This window comes from Hoplias malabaricus, chromosome 5 (assembly GCF_029633855.1).
Source record: "Hoplias malabaricus isolate fHopMal1 chromosome 5, fHopMal1.hap1, whole genome shotgun sequence".
In the NCBI taxonomy this organism is placed as follows: Eukaryota; Metazoa; Chordata; class Actinopteri; order Characiformes; family Erythrinidae; genus Hoplias; species Hoplias malabaricus.
The window spans coordinates 34,239,847-34,255,601 of NC_089804.1; the positions used below are offsets into that span (position 1 = coordinate 34,239,847).

Here is a 15,755-nt window from a genome sequence, read left to right on the forward strand (position 1 = left end):
CTCCAAGCTCTGCAGAAATATCCCATCCATGATTCAGCCAATGGAGGAGATGAATGGATGCCTGCGGGCAGCACCTCCATGAGGAAAGTCCTGCCCCAGCTCGCTGAGTAATGGCCAACCCCTCATCACAAAGAACAACATAAATCTGACTTTAATGACGCTGGACAGAGAAAGCATGTAGCTAACAGCACATAATACTGTTAGAAGACTTTAAAGAAACACTATGTATTATTTTAACTTAAAATTACAGCTTCAAAATCATCATGATGCCCCACTGAGCTGTAGTAGGGAGAATAGAGCATCTGTCATTGCTACTCTGGAATCAGCACTGCAGAAACTGCACTATGTAACTTTTGCAGGAGGGTAGGAATCCACCACTCTCCCTCCACCCTCTTGATTTCAGGACTATGCTGTAAAGTGAATTACACCTTGCAACTGTAGGGGGAGCCCGGGAGCAAAAACACCAAATTTTCCTTTAAATGAATGAGTTGCTTTAAATGAAAAATGATTTTAACACAAGTTTCACTACATTGTCACTCAGTTTTAGGGGAAGTGCACAGTGTTCTAACCTCAACTGTACCATTAGAGGGGAAGGTCAGGGGCTAAAGCCATGAAGTGAGGAAGTCTATAAGGTCTGCTTTGGGATGGGCCCACTCTTGGTAAGTATTTAAGGTATGGTGCCACTCGGGGAAGTGAGTAGGCTGTGAATTGGGACAGGGCCACTCAGGGAAAATGAGCAATGTCTGGTTTGGGGTGGGGCCACTCTGAGTAAGTGAGCAGGGTGTGAACCAGGAAGATGCCCCTCGAGACATCAGTTGGGTTTTGTTTGGGACGTGCCCAGTCAGGGTAAGTGAGTAGGCTCTGAATTGGGACAGTGCCACTCGGGGAAATGAGTAGTCTCTAATTTGGAACAGAAGCCACTCAGGGGAAGTGAGTAGGGTCTGAACTGAAAAGATGCTGCTCGGGGGACATCATTAGGGTCTGAAATCGGACAGTGGCTACTCTGGAAGTCTGCAGTGTCTGATGTAGGACAGGGCCACTCAGTGGAAGATATTAGGATCTGATTTGGGACCAGGCAACTCAGGGGAAGTGAGTTGGGTCTGGTTTAGGACAGGGCCACTCAGGGGAAAAGAGAAAGGTCTGGTTTGGGACAGGGCCACTCCGGGGAAAAGAGTAGTGACTGATTTGGGACAGGGCCACTCAGGGGAAGTGAGTAAGATCTGAACTGAGATGGGACCATTAGGTTAAAGTGAGTGGGGACTGAAGTGATGAGGAGAGGTGACTAATGAGGGAAGTGATGAGGTCTTGAATTGGAACACGTCCCATAACTGCAGCCCACCCTGATGAATTCTACTGAGACTGATGCATTTCGTCTGGGCAGGAGCTCCAGTTAGAGCGGATAGGCTCATATAAATCTCCCCAAAATCTAACTTGACCCTGTAAATCCTCACAGTCTGATTGGCTCCTGGCCATGTCCAGCTCAGCATGGGTCCTCATCGCTCCTAGAGAAGGACAGGCCATCACAATGAGACGATAGTGGGCAGGGGAAGGTGAGAGAGAGTGTGGACAGGAAGAGGAGTGACTGATATCTGCGGTGGCCTGAGTTATCTCCCTCTGTCTACTGTCCTGGAATAGGTCAGCGAGTCCATCCCAAACCTCTGTCACCTCTCGAAGGGACACTAGTGTCCAGAATCATGGCAGAGACTGGTCAGACTCTCAGAGCCATAAAATTCCCAGAAACAGTAGCTGTGGAAGTGCGGCTATGGTCTCAGTGGGATCTTTATGTAATGATCAAAGCAATCATTTAAATACAGTGATATATTAATAAATACATTATCTTTAATCTGCTCAGATCTGTCTCTGCTTCACTGACCACCACAAAGTAGTGCCGGGAAACTTCCACATTTTTATTCTTTGTTTCTCTTCAGTGCATCCCTGGTTTTAACAGTGTGTGTGTGAAACTTAGTTAGTTTTTTTATTAGACAATGCTGGTGTGTGTGTGTGTGTTAATGTGTGTATTCCTGAACAGTCAGTTAACTCAGCACTGCTGGAGTCTTAACGGTGCCTGATGCTCAGAGACACATGCAGTTAATGAAGTGAAACAGCACATGACCTCAGAGTCACACACACACACACACACACACACACACACATGTTTAATCAGCAGTGACAGCCTGCTATATTGCAGTCAGTGTACTCTCTTTGCCATGGATATGTGTGTGTGTGTGTGTGTGTGTGTGTGTTTGGATACTCTCCAGACGTCTACACCCACTCACAATATACAGCATCCCTGTTGTTTTGGAAAAGGAACAGCATCTGTTGCCATGGAAACTTTCCGGTGTTGCAGATGCTATGATAGTTTGAAAGGAGAGTAGTTCAGTTACTGATGGGTTTGTGAGTGGTGTAAGTAGTTTATTAGTGGTCATTCATTTGTTTATAAACAGTTTAACAGGACGTGGGCTTGATATTTCTCAAGGAAAGGGTCACTCTTGCTCTGTTTATACATATGTTATAACTTCTTACTAATTTTTAAGGGGATCATTGCATTTTCAACTAACTCTCTCTCTCTCTCTCTCTCTCTTTCTCTCTCTGTCACTCTCTCTCTCGCTCTATCTCTCTTACACACACACTCTCTCTCTCTCTCGCTCTCTCTTTTTCCTTTCTCTCTCTTGCTCTCTCTTTCCCTCTCCCCCTCTCTCTTTTTCCTTCCTCTCTCTTGCTCTCCCTCTCTCTCTCTCTCTCTCTCTCTCTCTCTCCCTCTCTCTGCTGGAGGTTGAATGATCCTCATTTCCTCTCTCTCAGTAATCCTGTGAAGACTCAGGGCAGCAGGCCGTGTGTGTGAGTGTGTGTGTGTGTGTGAGTGTGTGTGTGTGTGTGTGTGTGTGTGTGCTCCATTGAAGAACTCCCCCAGGATTAACCCACATAACTCCTGAGTCTCTCTCTCACACACACACACACACATGCACACAGAGTGTGGTGCTCATTTGTACTCTATCACACTGTAGATTTCAGTATCATAGAGCTGCGGTGATCAGTGGGACAGTAAAACCCCACAGCGAGTGTCCATCCCCTCAGTCAATCCTCCCTGTGCTAGGCTGTGGAGCAGTGGAACTGTGTTGAATGGAGCTCCATTCAATTCCTCTGGGAGGAGTTGGAGTGGTATTTTTTTGTCATCCAGAACTAATCCCCCAACCTCAGCACCTGAGGTAGCTGCTGCACCCATTTGACTGAATGCCATCAAATCCCCGCAGCAGTGTCCCATTGTGTAAGAGTGGGTGTAAACTCTGTGCTGTGGCTTTGAATGAAGTATTGATCGCAGCTCTGAGCTGGTTCTCCACCGTCCAGCAGCTCTAATTAAAAATGAACACCTGTTTGTGTGTGTGTGTGTGTGTGTGTGTGTTCAACTGAAACAGTCATCAAACAGCCAACTCAGGGCGGGGCTTTTCAGCTTGAGGTGGGCAGGTTCAGATGGGTGGGTGGAGTTAGAGGCAGGGACTAATTAATATTCATGAATTTGCACACACTGTACTATCTAAGACACTTTTAAGATTTAAAGCGGTTTTGTTTTGCAGATCTGTAATTCTGCTCAGAGAGGAGTCTGGGGCTTAAACTGATGACCAGAGTGGAGTTTAAAGTCATTATAAGGGTGTCTAAAGATTGTGGACGTATAGGACTCTGTCACAATATTTACCTTGTTGATGTATCGTTCAATATATGGATATGGATATTTTCCTGTGGGTTTATTACATAAGAATAATCGTCTCCAGTGTTTTAGCCACTCGCTCTGTTCTCTAGCCGTTTGTGGATTTAAATTTATTTATTGTATATTTATACATTGATTAAGATATGTAAACAAGTTTAATGATCTTTAAATGAGTGTAATTGCATTATTATACTTATACTATTATACTTATATTACCATTATAACAGTGAATAATATCGTTTATTGCAATTATTTCTGGGACAATATATCAACCACAAAATATGGCTGAAGTAACAGGCCTGTTAGAGTTGCTGAAATTTTCAGTCTGTCCTGACACTTACAAACAACACATATCAAAGCTTAGTTTATGAAATATACAAACCGGATTCCAAAAAAGTTGGGACAAGGCCATTTTTTACCACTGTGTGGCATTCCCCCTTCTTCTTACAACAGTCAGACGTCTGGGGACAGAGGAGACCAGTTTCTCAAGTTTAGAAATAGGAATTCTCTCCCATTCATGTCTAATACAGGCCTCTAACTGTTCAATCGTCTTGGGCCTTCTTTGTCGCACCTTCCTCTTTATGATGCGCCAAATGTTCTCTATAGGTGAAAGGTATGGACTGCAGGCTGGCCATTTCAGTACACGGATCCTTCTCCTACGTAGCCATGATGTTGCGATTGCTGCAGAATGTTGTCTGGCATTTTCTTGTTGAAAAATGCAGGGTCTTCCCTGAAAGAGATGACGTCTAGATGGGAGCATGTGTTGTTCTAGAACCTGAACATAGTTCTCTGCATTAATGGTGCCTTTCCAGACATGCAAGCTGCCCATGCCACAAGCACTCATGCAACCCCATACCATCAGTGATGCAGGCTTCTGAACGAAGCGTCGATAACAACTTGGGTTATCCTTGTCCTCTCTGGTCCGGATAACATGGCGTCCCAGTGTTCCATAAAGAACTTCAAATCGTGACTCACAGAACAGTCTTCCATTTTGCCACACTCCATTTTAAAAGACCCCTGGCCCAGTGCAAACATCTGAGCTTGTGGAGCTTGCTTAGAAATGGCTTCCTCTTTGTACTGTAGAGTTTCAGCTGGCAACGGCGGATGGCACGGAGGATTGTGTTCACTGACAATGCTTTCTGGAAGTATTCCTGAGCCCATTCTGTTATTTCCTTGACAGTGGCATTCCTGTTTGAGGTGCAGTGACGTTTAAGGGCCCGGAGATCACGAGCATCCAGTAGAGTTTTACGGCCTTGACCCTTACGCACAGCAATTGTTCCAGATTCTCTGAATCTTTTGATGACGTTATGCACGGTTGATGATGATAACTTAAAAGTCTTTGCTATTTTACGCTGGGTAACACCATTCTGGTATTGCTGCACTATCTTTCTGCGCAACATTGGTGGAATTGATGATCCTCTTACCATCTTGGTTTCAGAGAGACACTGACACTCTGAAGCTCTTTTTATACCCAATCATGTTGTCAATTGACCTAATTAGTGTTAATTGGTCTTCCAGCTGTTCATTATATGCTCAATTTCCTTTTTCCAACTACTTATTGCTACTTGTCCCAACTTTTTTGGGATTTGTTGACATATTTTTCCTTTAAAATGTTACATTTACTCAGATTAAACTTTTGATCTGTCATCTATGTTCTATTACGAATAAAATATTGACATTTGCCATCTCCACATCATTGCATTCAGTTTTTATTCACAATTTGTTTAGTGTCCCAACTTTTTTGGAATCCGGTTTATAGGACTGGGTTGGTGTAAAATAAACTTAAGGATCATTTTGCTGGTGTTTATAAATATTTTTAAAGTATTTATTGCACAGAAATAGATATTTTTTTCCAGAAACAAATTTCCTCCTGAGGGTTGTATTATTTAGTGTTAGGCATTTTGTTGTGCAGCATCAATGGAATAAATGTAAGAGACATGTGCAGCACTATATAATATATAATACACACAAGTGTGTGTGTGTTCTGGCATTTAATGAGTGCTGACATTTCTCTGTCTCAGCATGATTACCTGCATCCAATGGGCTGCCAGCATGGCAGAACATTGCATGCTGGGATTAGAGTGGCAGGCCTGTGAATGTGGCTGTTTATGTCAATGTGCATATGTGCTCATCACACACACACACACACACACACACACACACATACTCTCTCTCTCTCCCTCTCTCTCTCTCTCTTCCATCTGCTTTAATTATGGCTCCCCTTACAGGTCATTACAGGTTCTACAATTGTCTACTCTAGAGGTGGGCGATATCTCCTGATACTTGATATTTTCATGACCCATCTTCTGTAAAAAAAAATTGCATAAATATTTTAAATTTAAAAAATGTGGCTGATGTGTGTGGTCATATCATCACTGTCAGATCAAACCCTTGTATCTCCAAAACAGTGACCTTTCAGGAGAGGGATTAAAAGATTTTAATTTTATTTGTTTTAATCCCCAAGACTTTTCTCCACAGTTATTACCCATGGCCAGTCTCCCAGATCATTGAGTCTCACACGCAGTGTTCCCAGCCTTGTGCAGCTAACACAACACTACTGAGCAGCTCAGCACTCCACAGGAGAATGCAAACTGCCCACATCTGTTAAATCAGGCAACATTGCCCATGAGCAGAGAGGTGGGGGAGAATGGGGGCCATTGAGCTTCTCCAAGAGCGCGAGGTTAATTGTGCTTTTTAGGAGCAAGACCTCCTGATGATTGAAGAATTTATTGGTCACTGCGTTTCTTATGAGCTCCATCAGGAAAAAGCACTGCCAAAGCATGTGATGGATTTGTCCTGTACTTGGGGATAATATTGTCTTCAAAGATATGTGTGAGTTCTGGTCTAGACAATTTAAATATGGGGATTTTTTTTGTGAACGTTACGTATTAATACTTCAATGGAGAACCCTGTTTATCATGTGAAATAATTTTTTTATGAGAACAGCATCAGCTCTCCACTCTTCCCCCGAGAGACAGCTCTGCTCTGGACAAACTGGTGCTGGCCTTTGGCCTCGTCCATCTCCCAAATCCCTGTGATGGTCTAAAGACATTCATATCATCACACTCCTGTCCATCAGGGCAACACACACACACACATGGAGAGATACGTGCGGACCCCTTGCTGAGCAGTGAGAGAGTAGGCTGAATTGAGCTGGTGATGTTTTAGTGTGAGGATCAATCTGACTGACCTTCCCCCTGTGGTGAGTGTCTCTGATTGTCCTGCAGGGCTAACGGCTAATGGCTAAATGCTAAAGGTCAATATCCTGATCCCGTTATCTCTAACCACTGCTTCAGGAATTAATTAAGGATTCATTCAGAATTTCAACAAAAGCGAGAAAGCAGGGAATGTCCCTATTATCTGGAGATCATTCCTCGGAGTCCAAAAACATCCGGCCAACAATGTCCTGTGGACAGAATATTCTGGGTAGTGTTCTGTGTCCACTGGTGAAGGACTAGAGGATGACCAACACAAACTGCGCAGCTACAGACGAGCTACTCTCTCTGACTTTACATCTACAGAGTGGATGAATGAGGCAGGAGTGGACAGGGTGGACAGTGAGTGGACACAGGGTTTAAAAACTCCAGCAGCACTGCTGTGTCTGATCCACCTAACCAGCACAATACACACTAATTGTGTTTTTCCACTGCATGGAACCTACATTACTGTGCAAAGGTTTTAAGCACCAGAGATTATTCATTCATTCATTCATTCATTCATTATCTGTAAGCGCTTATCCAGTTCAGGGTCGCGGTGGGTCCAGAGCCTACCTGGAATCATTGGGCGTAAGGCGGGAAGACACCCTGGAGGGGGCGCCAGTCCTTCACAGGGCACCAGAGATTATGAGATTTAAAAATATATTTATCTAAGCAGTGTTTATTTGATAAAAAACAAGCAAACAAACAACAAATAACACCCAACATTAGAATAAAACCAAATAACATTATTTCAGTGAGTGTGATATTCTGTGTGTGAGTGTTGGTTTAACTCTTTCCAAATCTCTCCTCATAGCAGTCCGTATTATTTGAGGTTATCATCCAATACCTAGTTTTACTACTTAATAAATAATGATTTTAAATAATGTGTGCTGTTCATGCAATCAAGGAGAATCTGTAAAAAACATTGTTCTTCAAACTCACTCACAGCTACTTCTTTATAGAAAAAATTATCTTATATTTCTTGTATCTTATATATTTGTTTTATTTTTATTATTTGTTTGTATTTACTGTGAATATATATAACTTTATAAAAGCCCCAAGCTTAGTTTAAATATATATAATTATCTTAGGTGCCTAAGATTTCTGCACAGTAGTGTACATGACTCGACTCGACTTCGCTAGGCTCTTTTGCTTTTCCACTGGCCAAATCTGGCCCTCTTCCTGGAACCGGCTTGTTTTTCAGTCCCTGATCGGTCAGGGGTCCAACCGGTAGTAACAGGTAGTAAATTGTGAAGTGTAAATTCTGCAGAGTGCTGATTGGCCAGAGAAACCTGTTAATCACCACAAAATTCAGTGGTGCCGCTTCTAAAATCTCTGAAGTTACGGCAGCTTTCACATTTTCTTTTTAACATGTCCTCGAGAGGTTCTGAAGAGGTTCAAGCGCTCCTTGGGTTGGTGGTGGAAAGCTGAATGTGCAACAAGGGAAACTGATCTGTGAGAAGAAATAAGAAGGTGAATTACTCTTTAGATTCTTCTCTGTGCTGTGTTTACTCCATCCCTCCTCTGACTGTATTCCTGTAATAGCAGGGTTTATTACTGTCTAAGTGTTATGTTATTTATTCATACACCCAGATTTTTTAATATGGTCAACATGCTGCGGGTCAGCGAACAGACGGCGGAGGTTTAATGAAACTTTATTACTGCTCTGTGTCTGTGTTATGATAAGGTCTATAGAGACTGTGACTTCTGTGAAGTAAAAGGACAACAAAGTGATCACAGTCTCATCTCCAGACTGACAGCGCACACTGGACGCATTCTAATCCACAAGCCCTGAAATTACTGCCACTAATCAGGAGTGTGTTCCTGACCTCACTGAGATCAGACAGTGATTTTGGATGATTAGTTAATGACACCTCGGCCCGTCCTGGGTGTTGGATGGAGCTTCAGCTCCACTGATCCTCAGCCTAGGTCTGAAGGCTCATGTGCAGCTGCTTCGGAGCGTGGGCAGGGCTTATCTCCAGCAGCCAGTTTCTGTCAGTAAATAGGTGAAAAACAAAGTTTCTCAGCCCAGTATGGTAGGCTCTCTCTCTCTCTCTCTCTCTCTCCCTCTCTCTCTCCCTCTCTCTCCCTCCCTCTCCCTCTCTCTCTCCCTCCCTCTCCCTCTCTCTCTCCCTCTCTCTCTCCCTCCCTCCCCCCCTCTCTCCCTCTCTCTCTCCCTCCCTCCCTCCCTCACTACCTCTCTCTCTCCCTCCCTCCCTACCTCTCTCCCTCTCTCTCTCCCTCTCTCCCTCTCTGTTCACGGCAGAAAAATGACATCTGGAGGTTTTTAAATGACAGAGAGAACTCAAAACTTTATGAGGATGTTGCTCTATTCCTGCTTCATAGGTGGGTAACACTGACTTATTTTTGCTGTTTCTGATCATTTAAGGTGGAAATGTCTCCAAACTCTGGAGATGGTTAACTGCATTACCAGATGTGATACAAAACTAAACAACTCAAGTTACAAATGAGTTTCTGTGGTAATTCAGACAGCGAATAAAAACTTACAGATAAGTTACACTTCAGCCATGTACAAACATGTCCCTCAAGCACACTGTTCCATCTTAAAAGATGCTTAGCCCTGGAATGTAAACAATCAGATGTTCCTTTTAAATATGAAAATATAAAAAGTCCTCTTCTTCTTGGAACTTAAAACTTTTTGCCCTGTTTTCTATTTCTAGGTGCCAAGGTTTGTGGCATATTGTCTGTTTCAGCAACTATCTCAATACAGTTTAACCCATTCTGCAGGCCACAAATCTTCTGTGAAAATCACTCATTTAAAATCAGCAGACTGTTACTAGTTATCAAAAGGATCATGAAATGCAGCCCTGATGGTTTTTGATTGGCCATGCTCCTGGCTGTAACCTGGCTCAGAGCGGGCGTATGAAATCCCACCCTCTGCAACAGAGCAGCCAATGGAAACGCTGCCCCAACAGTAACAGAAACGAAAAGGAAGTTGTTTTTTCTGTAAATATTTGATATATTACACATTATTTGACACTGATAATATACTCGCATCTCAAAGAAATGTTTATTTAATAAAGTTAAAGATTATTTCCACTAGGTGCGCTAGTGCCCTCTATTAACCAGGAAAGTATACCAGTTGTGTAAAGAGTTCTCTCCTTGTTTAAATCAGATCAGTCCTCATGCGGTCATCACTGCATCCAACAGCTTTATCCAGCCTTACATTTCATGATCATTCAATTCCTAGTGGTGTGTTATATATATATATGGATGGTAAAGGTGGTGCTGAAGCCCTTCAGAGTGCCACGTGTCCCTTCACAGTGTTCCTCCAAAGAGAAAGTTTTAATGGCCATGAGGGAACTTTTAATTAAAGCAGTATTAAAGATAAACAAAGTGATGTAACTGATCGTCAATATCAGAGTCAATACATCGCCGGACCTCCTGTCTGCATATGTGTGTGTGTGTGTGTGTGTGTGTGTGTGTGTGTGTGTTTTATAATGATGACCCGGTGTGTTTCTTTGTCCGACACTAATGAGGTTAATGAGTGTGTAATGAGTCTCCTCCTCCTTTACTCGTCTGAACAGCCCCATCACAAACAAGATGATAACATTTATTAAAGTTTTTTATGTTCTTTTATTAAAGATATCTTTATGATAATACAGTGTTTAAACACCAAAATGAATCTCAGAGTCAGAGGAATTGCACTTTCATAAAATTCATTTCAACACACTTAATGTGTGGTGTTTAACGGGTGCTGATTGCTTCAGATAGTTTATACGACTTTACACTATTGACACTGATTTCGGTTCTGATTCTGATACTGGTTCTGTTATTGTTTCTGATTTGGATACTGACCGTGCTTCTGGTATTGACTGTGATTCTAATATTGGTTCTGATATTGATTATGGTTCTTATATAATTGATAAAGGTTCTGATATTGGCAGAGGTTCTGCTATTGTTTGTGGCTCTGATATTGATTGTGGTGCTTATAATCACAGTTCTGATATTGATCATGGTTGTGATATTAAGTGTAGTTCTGATATTGATCGAGGTTCTGATACTGATCGTGGTTCAGATGTCTAAAGGAGTATGTTGTGCTGGAGTGTAGTGATATATCCTTTGTTTATGAAAGTATAAAATGAATGTTTTTTCTTGTAAGTCAAAATGAAACCCAGCATGATGAGCAGTACCATCTACTTGGCTTTGTGTATATGTGTGTGTATGTGAGTTTGTGTGTGTGTGTGTGTGTGTGTGTGTGAGAGAGAGAGAGAGAAAGAGGGAGGAAAAGAGCAGGGGTGAAAGTGTACACTGAGTCATGTTTTAATCCATACAAAACTAAAGCACGCTGCCTTTGTTCATTTAGATCCACACAGTACTTGTATCTCTGGAGAAAGGCTGTCTATATAAATATATATTGGTGAAAGGGCGTTGAGCCTTTGTCGCCCCCTCTGGTCCAAATGGATATTGTCTGAGCCACAATCTGTATTTGTTGATTTTTAAGATGAAGGATCTGTAAAATTAATTGTACAGCTCAGCTCTGTTCCTGCTATTAAATCTGTGGTTTTACACACACACACACACACACACACACACACACACACACAGTGATCCACTGAGGTCCAGTTGGTTTGAGTTCTGCTTGTAAAAGGCAGGAGGCACAGATGGCTGGTGATGAGCATGTTACAGTGAGAGAGAGAGAGAGTGTGAGAGAGAACAAACTGCACCTGTTTATATTTAGATCCTACGTGGAGCTCTTTAGGGAGAAGAGAATACATAGAGAACAATGTGCAGGCATTTGCCTGCCATATGAAATATCCTCTCGCTTCAGTCTCATTTCAGCCTCTCTTTAGTCTCACTTCAGTTTCACTTTAGTCCCACTTCAGTCTCAATTTTGTTTTGATTCAGTCTCACTTCAGTCTTGTTTCAGTCTCACTTCAGTCTAAATTAAGCCTTGTCTCAAACCTATTTCAGTTTTGTATCAGTCTCAATTTTGTCTCCTATTGGTCTTGTGTACGTCTCAATTCTTTCTCACTAAAGTCTCATTTCAAACTCACTGCTGTCTCACTTTTTAAAAAAAATCTATTTTACTAAGTGTGAAAGTCAGAACAATAAGAGAAAAGTAGTTCTGGGATGTGCCTGTCATTTTGAGTCATGAAACATTCTGGTGAATTTGTTTATTCAGATTTTTTTTCCATCATTTCTGCTAGCCCATGAAAGTACAGGTCCAGTCCAGGGGCAGCCCAGTTCTAGTCAAGGATGAGTCTGTTCCCAGTCCAGGGGTGTCCATGTCCAGTCCAGGGACAGTCTGCGCCCAGTCCAAGGACATTCTGGGTTCAGTCAGGCTCCAAAACACAGCTAAACTAAGAATGCAGACTAAAGCTAATGGTACACAGATCTCAGCCGTCTGCTGCGGACCTAGCTTTCCTTTATTGTTAGCATACTAATATTGTAGCCCTGAACTGTTCTGAGTGCGGGAGAGAGCATTTTAACCCTGAGGAGGGAGTCTGGATTTTGTAGATGGACAAAAATAAAAACAACCGCAAAAGTTATCTGCATAATTAAATCAATAAGTCATGGTTTGATATAAACTGGCTCCGTTCTTGTCAGGACTGCAGGGCGGACTGACGGAGGCGGATACACTTGCTAAAACACAGACACATTTTATTTATAACAATAAATAACGAGACAGACTAGGATAACATGACAGAATACTTAAACAACGAAAGACCTAGACTTGAACAGAGAGGAAACTGGACAGACAGGGAACTGGACAGAGAAACTAGACTGAGGGAGGTAAACAGACTAAAGCTAAACACAGAGCTAAACAGACGAACTAAACATTCATTCATTCATTATCTGTAACCACTTATCCAGTTCAGGGTCGCGTTGGGCCCAGAGCCTACCTGGAATCATTGGGCGCAAGGCAGGAATACACCCTGGAGGGGGCGCCAGTCCTTCACAGGTAAACGCAGACACACACACATTCACACCTACGGACACTTTTGAGTCGCCAATCCACCTACCAACGTGTATTTTTGGACTGTGGGAGGAAATCGGAGCACCCGGAGGAAACCCACGGGGATAACACACCAAACTCCTCACAGACAGTCACCCGGAGTGGGAATCAAACCCAGGCCCCTGGAGCTGTGTGACTGCGACACTACCTGCTGCACCACCATGCCACCACAAACTAAACACAGAGATCTAAATAGAGAACTAAACATGGAAGAGCTACAGAGGCTAAACTAGATCACAGAACTAAACAGAGTAATACAAATAGACAAACCAAACAATATCACAAAGCACATGGAAGAAACAGACAGACCAGACAGAGACACAGGGACGTAAATCTAATCAAGAAACAGACATGCAAACGTGGAATGTCCAACAACAGGAAGTGAGACAAAGGAACTTAAATACACAACACAGACAAGGGACACCTGAAACAGATAACGAGGGGGCAGGATTACAAATGACACTGATGAGAAGGAGGAACTAAGGCGGGACAAGGGCGGAGACAGGAACAATAACAAACAGAGCCATGTGCAAGAGCACATGGTTGGGAAAACCGACACGACAGGTCAAGGGCGTGACAGTTCTGGAGAATCTCAGCAGCTCCGATATGTCCACAGTGGTGGCTAATGGAACCAGACATCCAGTACATGGATATAAATCCACTGCTGATATCTGAGATAAATGTTTCAGGGAGTATTGAGAAAGGGTTTGGTGCCATAGCGCCCCAAAAAGTCTGCAAACAAACCTAAAATAATAAATCAACTTTACAAGAAACAACACACTATTCTTATGGTTTATATAGTGTTTTTACAATTTATCCCTGGTTTTTTGTCATTTTCTCCTAAATAATTAGTCCCTCCCAAATGAGTGAGTGAGAGGCCAAACCACTGTTTCTTTACAAACTTGTAGTAATTCAACAATGAACAGCTTATAGCAACACTAGGTACTATTTTTACTTTACATTTAAAGCATCAAAATCACTGTGATGCTCCACTCAGCTGTAATATGGAGAATAAAGCTTCTGTTGATTTACTCCGGACATGTTCTCACAGTCATTACTGATGTGTGTGAGTTTATTTATAACATGAACAGGTGGATATTCCTCATTACGGCCTTCTCTCCGTGATCCATCTGTGGAACAGGGAACAGCGACAGTGGGGAAATAAGATCTGTAAACTGATAACTGCCACAAAGAGAGAGACAGGATTATGAGGTTTTCTTGTGTGTGTGTGGGGGGGGGGGTGTAATCATCTGTACCTCCATTACGCTGATCCTTATCTCTAAAAAAGCCACTGTTTCTGACCCAGTGTCTTTGTTTATTTGCTCTGAATATCACAAAGGAACATACTTCTCTTTTATGTTTCACATTGATCAGATTGTAATTGTAGGTTTTGTTGCTGTTCTGTTTAATTCACTTTTTTGTTTCCCTGATATGTGATGCCAGGGGGCTGATGTTTATCGGGACAGTTCTCTCTGCTGCTTATTTTGCCTTTAGTTGAAGAATAGATTGTTTATTCATGGATGTTATTGACGGTCCTGGCCACGTTTAAGATAAGGGAAATTAAACCCCTGCATTTCAGTCTGCGGAACAAGTTGATGTGGCAGAGAAACCAAACTGCACTTGTTTATAGCGCTTTAGGGAGGAGAGAAAACAGAGAGAACAATGTGTAAGCATTTGCCTGCCATATGAACTATCCTCTCAATTCAGTCTCATTTCAGCCTCCCTTCAGTCTCACTTCAGTCTCCATTCAGTCTCAATTCAATCTCACTTCAGTCTCAATTCAGTATTGCTTAAGGTAATAGGGTTAAATTGGAAGATAGGGAAAGAAAGAGAAAGAGGGTTAGTAGGGGAGAGAATGCAAGAGAGAGAGAAAGGAGGGGGTGAGAGTGAGAAAGAAGGGGACAAAAGAGAGATAGAGAGGGAGAAAGAGGGAGATGAAAGAGATATGAGAGAAAAAGAGATCGAGGGAGAAAGAAGAGAGAAGGAGAGGGAGAAAGAGTGAGAAAGAGGGAGAGAGCATGGGGGATAGAATGAGATAGAGTGAGAAAAAAGAGTGGAGCAAAAGAGTGGTGAGAAAGAGAAGAGAGATAGAGAGAGAGTGGATAGAGTGAGAGGGAGAGTGAGGGGAGAAAGAGGGAGAGAGAGAAAATATAGAAAGCAGAGAATGTGTGCAGGAACCATGGTGATTAACTATACTGCATTTTTTAAACTTCTTTAAAACTGGGTCCTTTTTCACGCAACTGATTTCATCAGCCCTCTGCTGAGATTGTTTTTTGATGCATGGTTCCTGTTTGCTTCTTTTTCTTTAGAAGAAAGAATGGCTCTGTCTGACATGCCAGACCCAGAGAGCGATGTCTGGAGCCTTAGGGGACGGCCCATCTCCTGCTCCTCAGCCAATGGGATCTCCTCGACCCACAGTCCCAGCCAATCAGCAGCAGGCTCAACAAAGAGGGCAGGCTCAACAAGCCGGGGTGAGGCCCACTGGCCCTCAGCAGCAGCAAAAGCAGCCCGGTGCCCAAGTAAGTGGTCCTCACACCCCTCACAAACAGGGGGTGCCACAGAGCAAGGGCCCCACCCAGCCATCTCCTGCCAAGACAGCCCCCACCCACCCTGCAAGCAAGGCAGAGACTCGCAAACAAGAGCAGAGTGTTAGCAAGAAACAAGCAGTGTCCAAAAGCGAGAGAGATGGGGATGTGAAAGCATCCCCTAAGAAAGGAGCGCAGGACGTAAAAGACCAGAAGAGAAGTAGTGACATGCAGAAATCTAAACACCATGACGTGAGTGACCCCCCCAACATCCCCAGCGTCCTCGGTGTCTTTGTACTCGTCTTTCATAATCAGCCCACAAATTTGACACGCTATGATTGGTGTGTTCA

General features: G+C 42.9%; 1 protein-coding gene across 1 annotated transcript in view; it reads left to right on the forward strand.

Annotated features, from left to right (window-relative positions):
- The window catches only part of bsnb (bassoon (presynaptic cytomatrix protein) b), a 101,547-nt gene that overhangs the window by 46,853 nt on the left and 38,939 nt on the right, over nt 1-15,755 (forward strand). The window contains exon 4 of the mRNA XM_066671923.1: nt 15,190-15,657. Within this exon, the coding sequence (XP_066528020.1) occupies nt 15,190-15,657 (468 nt within the window). The remainder of the gene's footprint in view (nt 1-15,189; nt 15,658-15,755) is intronic.